The sequence below is a fragment of the Zophobas morio genome, unplaced genomic scaffold, assembly GCF_036711695.1.
Source record: "Zophobas morio isolate AGI-343-1 ecotype UQ-CSIRO unplaced genomic scaffold, CSIRO_AGI_Zmor_V1 ptg000011l, whole genome shotgun sequence".
Taxonomy (NCBI): domain Eukaryota; kingdom Metazoa; phylum Arthropoda; class Insecta; order Coleoptera; family Tenebrionidae; genus Zophobas; species Zophobas morio.
The window spans coordinates 7,141,886-7,162,564 of NW_026972116.1; the positions used below are offsets into that span (position 1 = coordinate 7,141,886).

At 36.1% G+C, this 20,679-nt stretch overlaps 4 protein-coding genes across 4 annotated transcripts; 3 read left to right on the forward strand and 1 right to left on the reverse strand.

Annotated features, from left to right (window-relative positions):
* The first annotated feature begins 6,103 nt into the window (after positions 1-6,103).
* LOC135126747 (tyrosine-protein phosphatase non-receptor type 21) lies at positions 6,104-16,663 on the forward strand. The gene is made up of 10 exons (XM_064052868.1): positions 6,104-6,243; positions 6,431-6,794; positions 6,844-7,012; positions 7,059-7,303; positions 7,356-7,578; positions 13,695-15,269; positions 15,346-15,564; positions 15,617-15,799; positions 15,849-16,175; positions 16,227-16,663. Exons 2-10 carry the CDS (start codon positions 6,442-6,444, stop codon positions 16,353-16,355), a joined length of 3,423 nt encoding a protein of 1,140 aa, XP_063908938.1. The 5' UTR covers positions 6,104-6,243; positions 6,431-6,441; the 3' UTR covers positions 16,356-16,663.
* A 193-nt stretch (positions 16,664-16,856) lies between these two features.
* LOC135126752 (cyclin-K) lies at positions 16,857-18,425 on the reverse strand. The gene is made up of 4 exons (XM_064052876.1): positions 18,263-18,425; positions 18,098-18,206; positions 17,787-18,046; positions 16,857-17,735 (listed from the first exon to the last, which is right to left on the reverse strand). The coding sequence occupies exons 2-4, from the start codon at positions 18,192-18,194 to the stop codon at positions 16,956-16,958; spliced, it is 1,137 nt and encodes a 378-aa protein (XP_063908946.1). The 5' UTR covers positions 18,195-18,206; positions 18,263-18,425; the 3' UTR covers positions 16,857-16,955.
* Positions 18,426-18,623: 198 nt separating this feature from the next.
* On the forward strand, positions 18,624-20,658 carry LOC135126755 (ubiquitin-ribosomal protein eS31 fusion protein). The gene is made up of 3 exons (XM_064052881.1): positions 18,624-18,710; positions 20,057-20,390; positions 20,445-20,658. Exons 2-3 carry the CDS (start codon positions 20,070-20,072, stop codon positions 20,592-20,594), a joined length of 471 nt encoding a protein of 156 aa, XP_063908951.1. The 5' UTR covers positions 18,624-18,710; positions 20,057-20,069; the 3' UTR covers positions 20,595-20,658.
* LOC135126754 (ribosome biogenesis protein NSA2 homolog) lies at positions 18,628-19,923 on the forward strand. Its single transcript, XM_064052880.1, has 2 exons — positions 18,628-18,710; positions 19,094-19,923. The coding sequence occupies exon 2, from the start codon at positions 19,107-19,109 to the stop codon at positions 19,884-19,886; it is 780 nt and encodes a 259-aa protein (XP_063908950.1). The 5' UTR covers positions 18,628-18,710; positions 19,094-19,106; the 3' UTR covers positions 19,887-19,923.
* Positions 20,659-20,679: the final 21 nt, after the last annotated feature.

The window sequence follows — 20,679 nt, forward strand, 5'->3', positions numbered from 1 at the left end:
ACCCCAGCATTTCCATCAGCCACGCCAAAAAGCATTACCATGTCGATATGCTCTGAATTGGAAAAATTCACTATTATCAAAGACGTTCACCGCACACTCGACGGCAACCAACTGATACATGACTGATCCTTATTGTGTTTTTGCACGTTGCTTATCAATGTGCCGCTTTTTTTAGTTCCTAATTCTAGTCGTTCTGCGCCATTCCTTGAATAGTAGTGTAATAACCCAAACTTCCCGCCTCTAAATTGACCTTGAAAAAAAAATTGAAAGGCGCGCGAAAAATTTAAATATTCAAAGTTTGGCCTTGGCTGTAATCGTCTAATAAATAGGAACCTACGTTGTGTGTTTTTTTTTGTTTTGTTTTTGAAAAATGGCGGGAAGACGTTCTTTCATACAAGTGAGCATATACTGCATGTGAGTTGAGAGCGTAAGAAATAATAGACAAAATTAGGGAGGTCGAAATCCTTCCTTAGGATGAAAAGAAACGAAGAGCAACAGTGACTCAGCGTGCCCTTCTGGTGACTCCGCAGGGCCACGGCGTCATCGGTCTTCATTCCCAAAACCCCCCTGGCGTTTTATTCACCGAAATATTACATTTCAAACACCTTAAGACATATGAAAGAAAACACTCGCGAATTGACAGACCTATACATATGGAAAACAAACAAACGGAAAATTCTATACATCTGTTTGGAATCAATGTAAATATTTGAGTATCACAAATTTAATAAAAACAAAGCAAAATCTGAATTAAGTAACTGGCTGCAAATACACAAGTTATTACGGGCATGTGGCGGCTAATTTTTTAAAGTTACGGCAGTTAACAGGAGCACAACAAAAGTACCCCTGGGGTGTTGTAGCATAAGCGAAGTTTGGGGCTACCGGTCTGGGGCTGTTCTCCCCCCACGACGGTGATTCTGTCTATCACAAAGCCTACCCACACGCACCCCATTTACGATCATGCTGGGCGAACTAGGCCATTACGGTCGCCAGACCCGCAAGGGATCTCGGTTATGGGCAGAAGCCGAGAACTTTACAACATCGGCGGCCGCCCCTGAATCTATCCAAACCTATGGACTTGTACAGGTGACACGATAAATCTCGCCAGCTAGACTAAGAACCGAACTTCGCTTCTGCTACGTTTTCTGTGTCATTTAACCTCAATTCCATTCTTAAATATTCAATCTCTTATTACTCTGATATTAACAACAACTGAACAAGTGTTAAAGTTTCAAAGAGCAATAAACAACATTTAAATTCGCCATACAATCTTGTGAAATTTTAAACAACACATAATTCTTATGTGAGATTAAAGTTGGACATCAAAAAGTATTTACAAAGCAGAACTCAATAAAGATTTATCAAACAGAAAATCTGATGTGTAATAAACTTGTACAAATAAAAATATTATGTGAGGATATAACCGTGGTACATGAAATTTACGTTCAATTAAAATTATACAACAAATAAAATTACTGAGGTAAAATTGTGAGATTAAAGAAATATTGTATGAGGTGGAAAATTGCAGAGTTAACAAAATTTACAGGAGATTAATAATTGCCACACTTTTTCAATGATTCAAACAAAGAGTTTACATTATGTCAAATTATATCATGATCTAAGTGATTGGTTACTTCAAAAAAAAAACAATTTACTTTGAGAGTTTAAAATACCGCGAACTGGTTACTCCAACAAAACACATAATAATCAAACACAAAAATATCCAATCATCGCTCCGAGGGAAAAAGCGTCTCGGTGATGTAAATTTTAAAATCGTTGCGAGGAAAAAGCGTCTCGGTGATGTTATCAATCTCTAGCGTCGCGAGGACGGACCTCTATCAATCTGTAGCGTTGTGAGGGCATGCCTCTATTAATTAATCAATCTGTAGCGTTGGATGGCATGCCTCGATGAATTAATAAATCTGTGGCGTTGTGAGGCATGCCCCGATGAATTAATCATGATAACGATAGTAACCGCCTAAGGGAAGAAAATACCATAATCCCCGCCAGTTCGCAGTATAATGAACTTGTTTAACTGCCGTAAATGAACTATTGGCAATCTTGTGTGAAGAATTAAGAAGTGTTATAATGTAACGCTTACGTATATGCATCCAGAAGCTTATTCGTAATGTAGTAAGCCGTTTCGAACCAAATTTCCGCGCGCCAAACTTTTGGTAAGAAAAGGGATAGAAATGGAAAGAAACAAAAACCACTAAGAGGGAGGTGCGCAGAAGGGTGTGTTGGAGAAGGGTAAGTCGCGGCCAGTTCGACTTGGTCTTTCTTTCGAGTAAGACGTCAGGTTGGTGCTCTCTGTGTTTTTTTCAAATGTCTGTGCGCTGTTTGTTTCCTGTTCTAGTGCTGGTTTCTTCTAACGGAGTTCCACCCCCCTGACGAACCAGCGAACGTAAGAATTCTCTGCTACGTTCGAACACAGAGAGGTTATTTCGGTGGTGAGCACGTATTTGGTTTGAAGATCCGAGAGGTATGTTTTCCACGTGATTCCGTGTGTGCTGGTGGAAGAAGCGGCGTTGCTTCTCGATGATTACGGAGTAGGTGAGACGCGGGAACCACACCTGTGAGCTTCGCGGGCGTCACATACGCGAACGGACGCTACCAAAAATGGCGGCACTTCCGGATGACGCCATGGCCGATAATTTTCGTACTAATCTTTTCAACATAATTTCAATCCGTTTTAGTAGGGCCTTTCAGGGAATTACGTTAGCTAGGGCAGTTTTATTTAGCGAATGTTATGCGGAAAGTTGGATGGCAATTTTCGAGTTATTATTTTGCGTTGCATAATTTGAGCACGTGTGAGTAAAGTAAATTCAAACATGATCTGAACAAGCGAATCTTTAACTAAAATTAACGCTGAGAACGGCATTAGAAAATTAATAATATTAGAGTCTGGGGGACGGGGGATTTTTTTTTCCTTTGTGTTAATAACATGGATTAATTAGGCACATCAATTTGGCTGACATTATAAGATCTAAGATATTTGAATGGCTTTTCCTCGATTTATTATCCGGTTGTTGTAAACTCTAATGCTGGAAAATTTCATGTAGTTTTTCAAATATTCAGCCGTTCAAAATAGAAAGAGAAAGTGGTAGGGTGCAGGTACGGGGTGTTGACCGGGGAATTTCAAGGGCAACCTTTGTGAATTTTTGTATTAGTCATTGGGGATTTGTTGTTGACCGAAAACTGTTGATGAATTTGAAAATGAATGTTATTGAAAGAAAGGTACAATTCAAATCGAATGTGCACCTACGATTACCTATATTTTATTTATTTTGCATATTTTATGTGTCGCATTTTTATGTGTTGTTCTGTTTATTTCGTATGTGTTTTTATTTATGTGTCTTTTGTTTGGGGATGTGTTGAAGGGAGGGGGGTTCGTTTGTTTAATTCGGTCAACAACGTAACTTTGCCCAGATCATTTTAATGCAGTCGTAACTTCTTTGTGTAAGGTCAGATAAATATTTCAATAAAATCCATAGCTTTTTTTTTCTCTTTGATAAAAGTCAACGACGTAAATGTAGCTTAATTCAATAAAATCATTGCCAAAATGTGAATAATTTAATCTCTTTCAAAAATTCTTGTTCTTTAAAGTTATTGATAAAAACATGAATAATTTCTCACTTCATTTTCTTTATTGCATAAGATTGTTGATCACACGTGCATAATTTAATCTCATTTCAATTTCTTTGTTATTTAAAACAAGTGTTGATGGAGTGTGGCCAATTAAATTACGCTTATTGCTTGTCTGAAATCCAAATACTCATTTTGATAACGCTAGTTAACTCGGGGGTCGTGTGGCGTGGACGCGGTGGCGTCGGCGTCTCCGTGCGAGTGTCTGCGGGTCTTGCTAGACTTCCGGCCCTAGCGGACTCGGAGTTTACACAGCTACTTGGACGCGGGAAACAGGAAGGTCAACCTATGTCAGGTGGGTGCGTAAGACCACGCACGTGAAGTGGTGAGGTAGGACTATGTGGACCTTCACGGGGAGTGTGGCCGTCGCCCTGCACCCGCTGTGCGTCCCCCCCCCCCCCCCATTTTGTTTGTAGAGGCCACACTGCCATAATATCTGGAACGTTGCCATCCATTTACTTTCTGAGAATTCCGCGACTTTTTATTTTGCTTTTTTTGTTGTACTTGTAAGGTTGCTAATATTTATTCTATGTTCTCAGATTCGAGTGAAAATAAAGGTTTTTTTTTTTTCTTTGAGGAATAAATTCTTTAAGCTCTTCTGGGACCCTTGGCCAAGGTCTCTTGAGCTCTTATTGGATTTATTTTTCATAGTTTTTTTTTCCAAATATAAGTTTTTTAAATCCGTCACTCTTCCCGCTCCGCAGTGCGCCAATTTGTATGAACGAACGCCTCCCGCCAGTTTTCAAAACACAATGTAGGGTCCCACTTCTGTAGACGATCACAGCCAAGGTCAAATTTTAAATTTTAGCGGGCTTTTTCAAATTTTGTTCAATGCCAAATAAAAGGCGGGAGGTTTGGGTTATTACAGTAATTAAACAATAAGGTGTTTTCCTGACTAAGTGAATTTCATGAAATCTTCTAGCAAGTGGTGTATTTAAATAATCCTGATTGTTAAATTGTGTTTGCACTAGCTCACTATTAAGAAAAACTAACTTGATTGGTGAATTTACAAACAATCAAACAAATTTACAGCACGTGTTTCGCGTTCACCGGAAGTCCGCATTTCTCAGATTAAAAGGCCGCAAGAATTAACCGCGCGGGTTGGGGCCAACTGTATCATTATGAAAGTTACGATTGATTGTCGTTAAACAAAGGCTTCCTCCCGTTTTATTAATTACCAAACCAACTAATTTAAACCTAGCGCTTACCACGTGGTTACACTCACACAAACACATTCAGAATGAATCTACGCCATGCAGTTTCTCTCTCTACCAACCAACCAACCCACCCTCTAACTAAAAACTCCCTAGCGCTACGTGCTGCCATCTAACTCAATAATCATGCCAACTAACCCCTAAGCGCTACGTATATTAAACCCGACATGCATATTTGGTTGCCTATGTTTAACGATTTCCCTTTCGTGATTGAATTTTTTTTTTTTTTCAAATTCAAATTATTCAAATGTGATTTGGCGCCGCTGTTAATTAATTTCAGCGCGAAAACTTTGATTTAAATTCGGTCACCACAGTAGTTATGGTAATTCAAGAAACACTACCAGTGCTATGTGTAACAATTTATATTTCGAAATCAGGGTGTATATAAAAATTAATGTTTATTTGTTTGTACCGTATGCATTCGTAAGCCATTCATTTGATTACAATGAAACCTTGGTGAGTTGTTCACACGTCACAAGATTTTGGAATTAATAACAATCATTTCACAATGATTTGTTCGTGTGTTTTCTGCGTCTGAATATACATATAATTTTAAAACCGTGGACAGGTAAATGTATGTGGTTCTGATGTCTGCAATTTAAAAACTGCGGCTTAAAAGTTAGGGGTATTTTAATTTAAGCCTTATATTCACTTCTTTTAAAAATTATAAAAAAATAATACTTGTCTTTCATCCATGGAGGTAGTCAACGATATCCTTAACTTTTGACGCACAGTTTATATAGCAATAAACTCTAAACTGAAGAAGTGAAGACCATGGATGCAAGAATATATTCGTCCATGCTGAAGACGTGAAGACTGAACAATCATTCATTCACAGTGCTGAATAATGGGTTGCAGAGTTTAAGGAACTAATATTTTTAAAACTTTTAAATAATTTTTCTTTTCCAGATAGTTAACCCTTTTATGGTTAAGCCTCGGTGCTCCACGCTCCACGCAATTTACAAGATTCTAAAACTAAAACTGGTCTACAAAAATGCATTCAAAAATTTAAACTTAAAATTTAAATTTTATTACTATAGATGTTAATAATAAATGAAAATTAAAATTATAGAAAAAAATGCATTAACAAATTTACGGATACAGATTTTATTACACTTTTCTCTCCACCCACGGGCCCTCCGAAATATTTATATTTGGACATGCTATATATTAAAAGAATAGTTGTACTTAGCGCCATCTAATATGTCGCTGTATAACGAATATTGACATTCGTTGATGTAATCGACAGGTGACTGTTCGTTAAACCGATTTTTTACATTATTTTTATGACGCACTGTCAAAAATGTGAATAGAATATAAATAACATATATTCCTAGTTTTTCAAAGGTGCAACATTTTCACTTCCACAATTCGAATATTACAGGTATTTTAAAATTTTTACAATAGCAGTCATTTGTCTACCATGTGGAATGTAATACGACTCCGCTTCCAATAACACAACCATTCTTTATCAACAAAACATTTAAAAGCACTTATTCAAGCCCATATAAATACCATATATAGATTGTTACAAGTGAATTTATAAAATAAACAAAATTGTTTCTTTTTAGAGTAACCCAAGATGCCATTCAAGTTGAAACTGAAGAAATCAAGGCACTACAGTGTAGCCTCCAAGTCACTCTTTGTAATATCTGTGGAAATGCTGGATGGCACTAACGTTGAATGCACGTTATCATCAGAAAGTACCGGACAAGACTGCCTTGATGTTGTATGTCAAAAGTTAGGACTTAACCAACCAAATTTCTTTGGTTTACAATATTCGAGTAGAAATTCAGACAATGCTTTCTACTGGGTAGAATTAGATCGCCCCATTAAACGACAACTTGACAAATACGCCAGAAATCTATATGTTTATCTCAGAGTGATGTATTACATTATTTCAGGCGTTCGTCTAATTAATGACGAAGTGACAAGGTTTGTTGTTTTATCAATTTTCACACAACTAGTTAATTATATTCTTCAGGTATCATTACTTCCTTCAATTAAAAATGGACGTTATTGATGGGCGCATTTCATGCACCCCTCAGCAAGCAATAGAACTCGCCAGCTTTTCAATGCAAGCAGAATTTGGCAATTTTGATTCAGAAAGACACACTGCTCATTATCTTAAAGACTTCCAGTTATTTCCAAGGGTAAAAGTACAGTATATTGTCAACATACAACTAAAGTCAAAATTAGAGTTTTACAGATTCCGCACTGTTAGAATCTCTCACTGATGCAGCTAGTCGACAACATGCAGCTCTACACAATTTACCGCAAGGCACAGCAGAAGAATATTATATTTGTGCTTGTCAGCAGTTGGATGGTTATGGTCAAGAGATTTTTGCTGTTAAAGATAGATTAGGTGATGATGCGATTATTAGCGTTTCTTTGACAGAAGTTTCTGTGGGCTATGCAGGAGAAAAGGAAGGGAGGCGTTATGGGTACGTTATATTTTTTTTTGTTAATTGTTACTAAAAGTGCTGTTTTTTCTAGGTGGGCCGACATTAAAAACGTGATCAATCACAAACGCGATTTTACGATAGAAACCATTGATTCAGAAAAAGTCGAATTTCAGTTTGCTGATGTAGAAAGTGCTAAGAACGCTTGGAGGTTTTGCGTGTTACAACACACTTTTTATAGACAGTATGAAATGAATAATGATCAAACTGATAAGGGACCTCTTGTTCCGCCTGTTTTCCAGCAAGCTCAGATTGAGGTAAGCCTGAGAATTATCTCGAAGAATTGTATGTGGTGTAAATGTATGTAAATATGTCAAGAATCTTGTTATTCACATATCTGGGATACAAATTATGAAATTGTTTTGTTATCATTAAGTAAATTGTGAGTAACGTTCATATAATCTGACAATGGTGTTGTTGAAATAATGCTGACATTTTGCTAGAATGGGAATAATACAAAGTTAAAAAATCGATGTTTGAATACTTACGCAAAAACAACGATTAGCGGTTATAGGACAAAAATATTAATTCAGAAAAAATAATGTGCGTGCAAAATGCGTAATATTAAGTACCGTTGATTCTGGTTGATATCTAGATAAAATTTCTGACGGAGAACAAAAAAAAATGAAAATAAAAATAGCCTTAATGAGTCCAATGTGTCTAATAATAGTGAACTTATTGAACTGAGGAGGTGTTATATGGCCTGAGCCAAATGTTGAGATCCTTAATTCTTTCGAACCCCATAAACTGACAGTTTATGTATAAAATATGTGAAAGTTTTTAGAACACTGATATCAGTAATTAATTCGCTCATACTACAAGAAAATTATCTGCTTGATATAGAAAAATCAATGATTAATTTGTTAATCGTTACTATTACTTCATCTAACACTTGTTCTCTTTGTAATTGTTTTATTTACAGAGATAAAATTCCGAAATTTGGAATAATCGTGATTTTGAAATTTTTCACAAAACACTTAATTCGTCATTAAATGTTATCAGTGAGTAACAATATTCTGTGGAAAACGTGCGTTTATGACGCGTGGGGAATGATAAAAAATATTCAAACATATTTTTTGAAAAAAAAAAAAAAATGTCAAAGTATGTACCATAGTCAAAAGTAATTGAATCTACATATTTGTACTTTGTGCATAATTAACAACACTTTTAGCGAATATTTACGGTCTATTTTCAACCAATTATGAAATTGTACTTAAGTATTAGAACTTAAGAAATTATACTTAACAATCCCGAATTTGAGTTTCACGCGTAAATTAAACTGTTAATATGTTAGTCAGTTTCTGAGTGCTTATCTATGATTAACACGTGTGTATTGTAATAAACAGTTTGAAAATTTGAAGCAAAAAAATTAGAACATGCAACATGTATGTATGATAGAAATCTGGATTTTTTTTAACTTAGATCAAACATGCTTATTTACAGAAAAGGGCTATCAAGACAAAAAATATGGTTTTTTGTTATCAAATGGTAAATAAAAAGATCCATCCGGCGTATGAAAAATAGTTATTCCGTCTGTCTGTCTGTCTGTGTGTCTGCCTGTCATCTTCGATTTTTGTTAGACATATAGTCTCGAAAACTATTGGACAGATTCTTACCTCAGTGGAATTCTGCCTTTAGATGACATCCCCTCAAAATTTTATACAATAATCATTATTTAAATTTTATGAAATCATATACTTCTACACCTGTGGTTTATGAATCCGCCGCATAATCATAACTCTTTGTAAAAATATTTGTGCAATATTCGCTGCATGTTTCATGTAACTGATGTCTCCCTCGCGTGCCAAACAAATGGGTCGTGGCCGGGTGAATCAAGACTTTCTAAAAATATATTTACATACAAAATGACATATACATTTAAAAAAACAAACATTGATCGAAGGTTATTTAGAGAGAACAAATCCCGCTTTTTTGAAAAATTATAAGTCGGTCCAGTAGTTTCGGAGATTTTTATCTGTCTAATAAAAATCAACACAGACATTGAGACGAAAATAGGAGATCTATTTTTTCTTGCTGTGGAGGTCATGAAACGTCGAGGAAATATTAAAGTAACTGTAATGTTTTTTTTTAAGTATGCGTGCTACATCGATATTCCATATTTTTATCAGTTCGTATTCAGAAATAAAAAATTGGAAAGGGATAGTAGGTGTGCAGTTTCTTCATTATTTTCTAAAAAATTGGTCTAAAGAGTTTGGACAGTACTTCCCTCGCTGTCGGAAACGTGACGACTGCATGTCTATTATGTTTTTTTTTCGCAGTAGATTTCATTATTTTCTTTGAGTCACCCGGTATATGCAAATTCAAAAAATATGATTGGAATGATAAATTACAAGTACAGACTCATCATATTTTGTATATTCTAGATAGGATTTATTCGGCAAACTTTTGAGCTGACGTCATCAGTTTTTTGTAGAAGATAACCAAATATATTTTGACTAAAAATTTATTATGCTCTTTATAACCTTAAAACATTTGCAAAATTTCAAAACATTCGGTTCTGGAGTTCCTGATTAAATCAATAAAATACATTTACCCATTCATTAATTTTTTTGGGTCACCCTGTATATGCAAATCCAAAAACTATGAATGGAATGATAAATCACAAGAAAAGACTCATCATATTTTGTACATTATAGATCGGATTTATTCGGCAAACTTTTGAGCTGACGTCATCAAGTTTTTGGAGGGGATAACCAAATATATTTTGACTAAAGATTTATGATGCTCTTTATAGCCTTAAAACATCTGCAACATTTCATAGCATTCGGGTTAGCAGATTTAAAATTAAATTGCAAAATGTTATTTCATAATTTTGATTTTTTTTCCAAAAATCTGGACTTTTCGGGTAAAAACTCAATTCGGATTCGTAAACTACATGTATAGGACTATGTTATTTTAAGCAATTTAAAACCCATTTACTATGTACAATTTTGAAGTGACGTCATCGCATTAGTGGTGGGGATGATTAGACAAATTTTGGTTAGCGTTTTACCATCTACATGATATTCCTAATATAAGTACAAAATGTCACAACAATCGGTCCAGTACTTTCGGAGATTATCTGTCTAATAAAAATCCGGGACGGCAGACAGACGGACAGACAGACGGAAATGGGAGACCTATTTCTTCGTCTTCTAGGGGTCATGAAAGATCGAGAAAACGTAAAAGTAGAGAGTCGGCCGACGGACTCGATTACAATACTTCCTTTGCTTACGCTCGGGAAGTAAAAAAAAAACGAAAAGCCAAGTTTGGAATCGAACGCGCGATATCTGGTCCGTATTTCTCACTTTCAACCACTAAACCACGACCGGGATGCTTTACGCTAATGCTAAACTACTATTTTACCGTGTATTATGTTTTTGCAAAAATTTGGACGGTTAGGGAAAAACTCAAAGCGGATTCATAAACCACACTTATAGGAGTATATTGTTGTATAACAGTTAAATCAAACAAACATAGAATTTTTTGAAACGATGTCGTCAAATTGTTGGTGGGGATAACTAGCAAAATTTTGGTTAGTATTTAACCATCTGCATGATACTTCTAATATATTGTTACGTTGAACGAACGAATCAATTCGGCGTGGGTAAAACTCGACAATTTATTTCTTAATAATTCGGATTTATACAACTAATTACAGAGCGATTATGTACAAAATAATTCCGGAGCGACATTCACTGTATTGACTCGACACTCGTTGGACTCGACTTGTTAACTGAATTCAGCTCTCGTTTTCTGGACTACACCAACTGCTCCCGACGGTGGTTCCAATTTAAACAGCACGTGGTCCTTCTCGAAACGCCTACGTCACTGTTCTAGACTTCTCTCGAGCACCCATTCGCGGCTACCGCTTCCAGGTCTCCGGCCACCGCTACCGACAATGAGTCATTGGCAACGTACATGCTTAGAACCGATTGGCGTCGTACCAGGGTTTATTTCGTAACAATATGTACAAAATTTGACAACAATCGATCCAGCAGTTTCAGAGATTACGTGTCTAATAAAAATCGATACAGACAGACGGAAACGAGAGACTACTTTTTACTTCCCGAGCGTAAGCAAAGGAAGTATTGTAATCGAGTCCGTCGGCCGACTCTCTACTTTTACGTTTTCTCGATCTTTCATGACCCCTAGAAGACGAAGAAATAGGTCTCCCATTTCCGTCTGTCTGTCCGTCTGTCCGTCCATCTGTCTGTCTGTCTGCCGTCCCGGATTTTTATTAGACAGATAATCTCCGAAAGCACTGGACCGATTGTTGTGAAATTTTGTACTTATATTAGGTATATCATGTAGATAGTAAAACCCTAACCAAAATTTGTCTAATCATCCCCACCACTAATGCGATGACGTCATTTCAAAATTGTACATAGTAAATGGGTTTTAAATTGTATCAAATAACATAGTCTTACACATGTAGTTTATAACTCCGAATTGAGATTTTACCCGAAACGTCCAGTTTTTTGGAAAAAAAAATCAAAATTAAAAAACAACATTTTGAAATTTAATTTTGAATCTGCTAACCCGAATGCTTTGAAATGTTGCAGATGTTTTAAGGCTATCAAGAGCATCATAAATCTTTAGTCAAAATATATTTGGTTATCCCCTCCAAAAACTTGATGACGTCAGCTCAAAAGTTTGCCGAATAAATCATATCTAAAATGTACAAAATATGATGAGTCTGTACTTGTGATCTATCACTCCATTCATATTTTTTTGGATTTGCATATACAGGGTGACTCAAAAAAATTAATGAATGCGTAAATTTATTTTATTGATTTACTCAGGAACTACAAATCGAATTCTTTGAAATCCACTGCGAAAAAAAAAACATAATAAGCATGCAGTCGTCACGTTTTCGACAGCGAGGGAAGTACTGTCTAAACTCTTTAGACCAATTTTTTCGTACTGTAGGGGTCATGAAACGTCGAGAAAATATAAAAGTGGCCATTCGTCCGATGGACACGATTATTATACTTCCGATACTTCCTTAGTTTACGCTCGAGAAGTAAAAAACGTAGTGTTATTATGATAAATAGATGTGCCAGATATCGGTGAAAACTATTTTCCAAACTTGTTTTTTTTTTCGTTAAAAAAAATTGATAAAATTATTAAATTAACTTTATTTCAATATGCGGTATGTAACAAGAAATGAGAGATGTGAACGCTGTGGAATTCTTGAAAAATATTCTAAAGAGAACACCTGATTTACTAACAGATTGTTCTTAAATAATACACATGTGAAAAACAGTTGAAATTATTATTATTTTTTGCTTCAACTAAACCATGAGGAATACACCGAGTCGTTGTCATAATACATGTGTTTTGTTTTTAAATACTGATACCAAAAATAAATAAACATTACAATAGCGATTGTATTCCAAAGATGATATAACACCATTGTATTTGGATTTGGAATTCTTCAAACCAGAATACTTTCTTAGAAGTAACAATAAGGAAGTACATTCCTTCGCTGATAATAATTAGTACTAGGACCCGCACTGGCTACTGAAATTGCTGCTGTCATTAACTAATATGTTGAGCAGCACCTCACGTACATGTTCAAAACAGCAAACAACGAACAATTGAAACCTATAGGTAAAATCATTTTGTTATGTTGGTCATAATAACATAAATGTGTTCAACCAGTTTAGAAAATTAATTACAATTATTCGTTTGTTAAAGTTAGAGTTTTACCATTCAACTACTTTCGACATCTGTCAGACTTCCGACGATTTTCGACGTCGCATAGTAATCCAAATTTTACAAGACTTGTACAAAACTGAACTCGAATTTCCAGCTACCGCAAGACCTGAATAAAAATTTTTGTCCTCAAATGTATCTAAACAAAGTTACTGCATCATTTTTCTTGTCCACGCTGGCTGCCATATTTTACCAGCATCTGGTTTCAAAACGGATACCTTAGACGTTATCGATGCCACTAAAATCCAGGAGTCAGCGCCGAGAATTTACTGTTTACAACTTCCGAGTGGTTGTAAACATGCTAATCTGAAAATGGAACAGTTTAAATTATGCTTATCATTGTCTTATTTTGGTGTGACATTCCTGAAATTTATATTAATATGAAAATCTAACATTAATTTTATAGTTATTTTACATTTGCAAAATGTGAACTATAGGAAATGTGAGCAAATCTAAATGTATGCTGTATGCATGTTATTTCCAATAGCTAACAATGTCATCGTACGATTTGAATGAATAATAGATTGATAGATACATGTTGCAATTTATTATTCATTGATTGATGTAATTGAATTGCTTCATGTATATTAATGCCCCCATTAATTTCTTATTATGTCCATCAATCTATACAAATAACATTCTTTAATTAAAGGAAAAACTGCGCCAAATGGATAGCTACGAGGACGTAACCGACCCATCTCACCACTGGGATCGTTCTGTATCCGCTCAGAGTTTAAAACAGAGAGCTCAATCAACTTCCTGTCTAGATTTAAATAAACCCACAAATATCGACCATCTTAGAAGTCTTCTGCCGTCATACCGTCCAGCCCCCGATTACGAAACGGCCATACAACAAAAGTACAGAAATTCTTCCGGTGCCATACCACCTCGAGAACCTATCCGAAATACTCACTCAATACTCTACAGTTCCCAGCCGGAAATCCATCAAACTGAAACATACTCTACACATTTGCGTTACCCAGATGTCACCCATAACAACATCGAACCAAAGAATTTATTAACGACGATGTATAATGCCGGTTTCACACAATCCCAGATTTTACAAAGCGAAAATCAACATAATTTTACAGAAAATGTGGGCCTGCTGCATTTGTATAAACCACCACCACCGTATCCTAGTAATCGGATAAGTTCGAATTCTACACCGGATTTACCCGGAATTTCCCAACAGGCGAAGCCGACCCATCATTTTATAAATAGTATAGTGAGCGGGTCTAGTCCTGATCTGGTATCAGGGAACTTGTATTTGAAACACTATGGACAACCCTTGTATCCTAATCATCAAGCGCACCCAGTACATAGGTCGCATAGTTATTTACCTCCTCAACATGGAACGTACGAAAATTTGTCGTCCATTTTCAATAATAATATGCTAGGACGTCCTCAAGCTCTCATAGTAGAAAATCCAAATATAACTAAACATATTAAAAAAGTATACGACGAACACGGTAACATCATTTATTGTATGCCTGCTAACATGAAACAGATCCTTCAGGAAAACCAGTTACCAAGCACCGGGTTTGTCGTTACCAGAAACCAAAACACGATGGTAGCACATGACCCCCATCTAAATAATTCCACAGAGCCCATTTACGAAAATATACCACTGCCATGGCAGAACGAGAACGGGGAAATGAGAGCACGTACCCAGAGCATCCACTCAGCGCCAGAGATAAGTCAGGTGGTTAACCACACTGTAGTGAATGCTTTAGAGTCTCAATTTCGACAAACACGAATCAATGAGAATCACGGCAGCAAAGAAACGCTTTACGCTAATATCAACAGAAGTAATTCAAGCGCGAAGTCCTCCAAAACTGATTTAAATGTTCAAGATATGTCGGAATTAAGTAGGTCGAATCAGAATTTGAGCGATTCGCCGGTGACCACAAGTTCGAATAGTACTTTTATAGTTAATAAAAATCCTGTGATGAATTCGACAAGTGTTAGTAGCGCGTTGTTTAATGAGAGTGGGGCTACTAATGAGTCTCTGGGGACTAGTTCGACGTCAAATAGTTCTACTAAGTCAAAGAAGAAGAGATGGGGAATTTTGATAGGGAGGAGTAAATCGAATGAAAAGGTGAAGAGCGCGACGTTGGGTAGAGAGAAAGAGAAGAAAGAGAAGAATCATACTAATACGAAACATAGGTGGTCCACAGGCCTTCCGAGGTTTAATCCGCTGCCTCCGTCTATCAGCAAGGAGACCATGGTATGATTTTTTAACCTCTTAGTGCGGTATAACATAAGACTGTCGAATATTGTCTACATTTTTTCCGTATTTGTAGTGTCAGCTCCTAGAAAACAAATTAGCCGACAGCCAACTTTTCTTCGAATTTGATAAAATCCCAAAAAAGAAACAAAACGCCGAGTTTACAACAGCTTGCCATCGGGATAACGCGCAATTCAATCGATTTAAAGACGTCCTTCCATATGAAGATAACAGATTAAGGCTTACACCAACAAAAACCAACAAATATGGATACATCAACGCGTCCCATATTACAGTAAGCCTACGTCATTTCGGTATTGAGGATGTACTTATTTAATTGTTATCAGGCTACAGTTGGCAGCAAACAAAGGTTTTACATCGCAGCCCAAGGTCCCAATCGTATAACTTTACCCAATTTTTGGCAATCTGTGTGGGAGGCGGAAGTTTATTTAATAGTGCAACTAACGGATAGCACGGAAGATCTGCATTACATGCCAGATTCTGGAGAGCGGTGTATTGACATAGGACAAGTCAGTGTGTTTATTTCTCATTGAAAGTTACTAAGAGTGGACGTTTTAGGAATATCAAGTTTGGTGGGAATTTTCGCAAAACTCCGGAACTTGTGTTACTAGTAAAGTGCGGCTGTGTCATGTGACGTCTCGTAGATATAGGACGTTGTGGCATATGCACTATACTGACTGGGGCGATCAGGGATGTCCGCACTCGGTTTCCCATTTCTTAGGTTTTCTAGAAGAAATGCAATCTGTGCATCAACATTCAATGGGTGAAATACCACCTGGACACAATAAAAACCCACCTATTTTAGTTCACTGTACTGCAGGGGTTGGCAGAACTGGACTTACAATTTTAAGTGATCTTTTGTTATACACTGTGGACCATAATCAAGTACGTAAGTTATTACCTTGAACGATTTTATCTTCATGTTTTTTTTTACAGGAAGTATGTATACCGCGAGTTGTCGAACTTCTTCGCCACCAGAGAGCGTACATGATACAAACAATAGCCCAATATAGATTCGTTTATTCACTTTTAATACACTATTTAAAACAAACACGGCTTATATAGCACTTTTTATTTGAATGAAATTAATTTGCTGTGTTCAGTGTTTTTGTAGGTTAAGTTGCAACTAATGACCCAAAAAAATCTAATCGAGTTGGTATTAATTCCTTAACGTTTTTATTAATGTGTTTAAAAAGTTCATCCCGCGTTAGAACTCAAATAGTATTTATTAAAGTCTGATTAATTGTAATATTTACCATTCTACATTTTATTTATGTAATTCAACAAATTATTTATATTGTCATGATATTGTTTTTAATCTACGTAATTGTATATTTTGATCTGTTATTATTGTCAAATTTAATAATATAAAGGCTGTGTATATAATTAATCGATATTTTAACATTTTTTGCAAGCAATAAGATATCTATTGTGATTATCAACAGTGCCTTAATTATGTAAATTTTGTTATGTATGTACAATTTTAAAAATAAAGCTGAATAACACAAGAAAGTGATGCATTCTCAACAAATCATACATTTTCTAAAAGCAGCATTAAAACAACTATTGAAGTACGAAAATTTATTTCACCGTTGTCCACTCATATACATAATATATTCACAATTAAAGTAAAAATCCTATATGTAACAAATTTATATATTTAATTCAATAAGGTCTATGCGGAGGCTGTCCTGGAGGCGGCGTTAGCTGATAGAACGGCCCTGCTGGAGGCCCCATTGGTGGAAAGGGCGGTGGATGTGTGACGTACGGTGGAAATACCGTCGGGGGGTTTATATGTGGTGGAGGTCCCGGAGGCGGGGCGGCCAAATGAGTTGGTCCTGGAGGCGTTGGTAAAGGCGCAGCGTACGGCGGAGCGGGATATGGTGGAATTGGAGGCGGAGCTCCTGTAAACGTTTGATATGGATACTGGGGGACATCTGGAGGTGGTGGCACTTTTGTATTAACTGTAGGTATTATTTCAGGGACTTCTGGTTTTTCTTGGCCATTTGATTTTCTAGTTACTGCTGTAGTTGGTCTAGGCGGAAGAGGCGGACTGTCGGGGGCGGGGCTAGTTGTAGGCTGAGAATATAAGTCAAGGACTTGATGACAAATGTCTTCTAAGAGATCCATGGTGACGTCTTCTACAAACATGTCCCACCATCTAAGATGTTTCGCCGTCCGTCCTACCCAATCGACCACTTCAAACTGGCTTAGTTTGCCTGCGAGGTACATTAAGGCTACAGCTATGATTTCAGGTTCCCACTGTAAGGCTAATGTTGTGCAAAGGCTGTCATTTACAAAGGTCCAGGCCATCTGAACCATTTTTTGCAATTTGTTTTTGTCTCCTTTTAAACACTTGGCGTACTTTAACAAATAGCTGTATGGGTGTTCTACTTGCAAATCAAATTTTATTGTTTGTAATAAAATTCGTTCAAGAGTCATTACCTACAATACAAATTTAGTACAAGAGGTTTCATCTGTAATTTGTGTTACTACCTCTTCTTTAGGGTCATCTCCAAAAGTTGCAAATTTTTGATCTGACAACAGTCCTCGCGCAGTTTTTATGATATCTTTACACTTCTTTGGCGTTTCTTCAACTTTCCCTGCAAGAAATAGGCAGCAGCAAGCTGTCACGTATCTTGGAAATTGGCGAAATGAATGAAACATGTAAAAGCGATGAAAATATACAACGCCGGTGGCTGTAGTATTATAACCAAGATCCATTTTGGCCCCGGTGTTAATAATAAATCGGGCTCCTTAAACAGTTCACTATTAAAACATTTTTCGTAATAAAAAAAAGTCCATACCTTCCTTTCGATATCGCATTTCTGTGTCATAATCAATTCCATCTTGAGAAGAAGGAGTGTTCCTTAACTCTTTCTTATCGTAGTACCACCCCGTCATCGTAATAGACTTCTACAATAATAATGCACACTCGAACTAAATGTAACATAAGTATTACAATAACTCACCTGAGTTGTGGAAATATTCAAAAATACGCTTAAATAATAATTTTAATTGTATCTTTGCTTTATGAAGGCATTACTTATTTTTCACCACTTTTTACATTTGTCAATACAAAAACTAACCCGTCTAACCTAAATCTCGCAATGTCTGTCAAAAAAACAACAAGGATGTAGTTGGCAATATTTAGGGACCCTACAAATAATTAATTAAAAAATAAAAATGTTCTTTAGCGTTATAACAGTAGTTAAAAATAACATTAAATTCTAAATAATCAATGAAGAGCTTCTAACAAAATGCGACCTTACTTTAAATTTAACTTTTAAACAAGTTTGGAGAGTTTTAATTTTAAAATTCAATATGTTGGTAACTCAACTACCCCGGAAATTTAGCCATCTCTGTCGCGTATCCGTTCTGTCAAATTCTTTTCACGGCGTGTCATGGTGGAGTGTTGAGGTGAGTAGAGTATTTAAAGTTTATTTTGATGTTTTATAGATTATAATGCGCCATACATAATGTTCTGTTTTTAACCTATATCATGTAAATAGTTTTTGTGATAGATTTGCGCTAAAATCGTACATTTACATAGTTTTTCGCCATCATGTATTGCTTGACCACATGGTTTTAAGTACTTGCGTTATGTTTAATGCACTAAAATTCGGTGCACGGAATAAAATAACTCAAATCGAGTTTTGATTGTTCAATGTTTCTGAATATGACTATGATAGTCAAGTCAAGGTAAGTTAAAATGCCGTAATAGTGTGCAATAGTCATATTCAAAGATATTGAATATGATTGTGTGCACCTAGTAATTGATTTTGATATTGTTTATTTTCTAGATAAGCAACCAACATGCCACAAAACGAATATGTAGAACGCCATCGGAAGCTCTACGGTCGCCGGTTGGATTATGAAGAACGCAAACGTAAAAAGGAAGCCCGTGAGCCCCACAAGAGAGCACAAGTAGCCCGAAGTCTAAGAGGTATCAAAGCGAAGATATTCAACAAAGAACGCCGCAATGAAAAAATACAAATGAAAAAGAAAATCAAAGCACATGAGGAAAAGAAGACCAAGAAAACCACAGAAAAAGTGGCTGAAGGAGCTATTCCAACGTACCTCCTGGATCGCGATGTGCAGTCTCGAGCTAAAGTCCTTTCCAACATGATAAAACAAAAACGCAAAGAAAAGGCCGGAAAATGGGATGTTCCAATTCCTAAAGTAAGGGCGCAAGCAGATGCTGAAGTTTTAAAGGTTGTTAAATCAGGAAAGTCAAAAAGGAAAGCATGGAAAAGAATGGTTACCAAAGTAACTTTCGTTGGTGAAGGATTTACAAGAAAACCTCCAAAGTTTGAAAGGTTTATCAGACCAATGGCATTGAGATTTAAAAAAGCACATGTCACACATCCAGAGCTTAAGGCAACGTTTTACTTACCAATCATTGGAGTTAAGAAGAATCCTAGTTCACCAATGTTCACAAGTTTAGGTGTTATAACTAAAGGCACAGTTATCGAAATTAATATTTCTGAATTAGGTTTAGTAACACAAGCGGGTAAAGTTGTATGGGGCAAATATGCGCAGGTCACAAATAATCCGGAAAATGATGGGTGTATTAATGCTGTTCTTCTAGTTTAAGTTTTGTAATTATATGAAATTAAACGTTTTAACATAAGGATTGTTTTTTTTTTCTGCAAGTTGTTAACGTGTACCATGTTTAAGTCACGGACCTTAAACAAGATTCTAACATCCCTGTCTAAAAAATATTGTGGAATGATTTTTTTTATTGCATTTTTTTTTCATGGCAGGTAACTCTCCACAATGCAGATTTTCGTTAAAACTCTGACTGGTAAGACCATCACCCTTGAGGTCGAGCCTTCAGATACTATTGAAAATGTGAAGGCCAAAATCCAAGATAAAGAGGGAATTCCTCCGGATCAACAACGTCTCATCTTCGCTGGTAAACAACTGGAAGATGGACGCACCTTATCTGATTACAATATCCAAAAGGAATCTACCTTGCATTTAGTTTTAAGACTCAGGGGAGGCGCGAAGAAACGCAAGAAGAAGAATTATTCTACTCCCAAAAAAATTAAACATAAGAAGAAGAAGGTTAAGTTGGCAGTTTTGAAATTTTACAAGGTTTGTATTATTAAGTTGAACGAAAACACAAAAATAATGAACTTTTTTTAATAGGTGGACGAAAATGGTAAAATCCACAGATTGAGGCGCGAATGCCCTGGTGAGCAATGTGGCGCGGGTGTCTTCATGGCCGCCATGGAGGATCGTCATTATTGCGGAAAGTGTGGATACACTTTAGTTTTTGCTAAGCCAGAAGACAAGTAAAATGTCATGTATAAAAATAATTGTAAATTCTTGAAATGCTGAATAAACGTTTCAAGGAATTTTACTTTCGGTTTATTTGTTATTA

What these genes read in the sequence shown, in the direction of transcription:
- LOC135126747 (XM_064052868.1), top strand. Translation starts at nt 6,442, where the DNA reads ATGCCATTCAAGTTGAAACTGAAGAAATCAAGGCACTACAGTGTAGCC. An exon ending in ATTAATGACGAAGTGACAAG is followed by an intron (nt 6,795 to 6,843) that starts GTTTGTTGTTTT and finishes TATATTCTTCAG; the next exon opens with GTATCATTACTTCCTTCAAT. An exon ending in ACTTCCAGTTATTTCCAAGG is followed by an intron (nt 7,013 to 7,058) that starts GTAAAAGTACAG and finishes AGTCAAAATTAG; the next exon opens with AGTTTTACAGATTCCGCACT.
- LOC135126755 (XM_064052881.1), top strand. Translation starts at nt 20,070, where the DNA reads ATGCAGATTTTCGTTAAAACTCTGACTGGTAAGACCATCACCCTTGAG. An exon ending in CAGTTTTGAAATTTTACAAG is followed by an intron (nt 20,391 to 20,444) that starts GTTTGTATTATT and finishes TTTTTTTAATAG; the next exon opens with GTGGACGAAAATGGTAAAAT.
- LOC135126752 (XM_064052876.1), bottom strand. Translation starts at nt 18,194, where the DNA reads ATGACGGGGTGGTACTACGATAAGAAAGAGTTAAGGAACACTCCTTCT. An exon ending in AATGCGATATCGAAAGGAAG is followed by an intron (nt 18,047 to 18,097) that starts GTATGGACTTTT and finishes GAACTGTTTAAG; the next exon opens with GAGCCCGATTTATTATTAAC. An exon ending in GAGATGACCCTAAAGAAGAG is followed by an intron (nt 17,736 to 17,786) that starts GTAGTAACACAA and finishes TTTGTATTGTAG; the next exon opens with GTAATGACTCTTGAACGAAT.
- LOC135126754 (XM_064052880.1), top strand. Translation starts at nt 19,107, where the DNA reads ATGCCACAAAACGAATATGTAGAACGCCATCGGAAGCTCTACGGTCGC.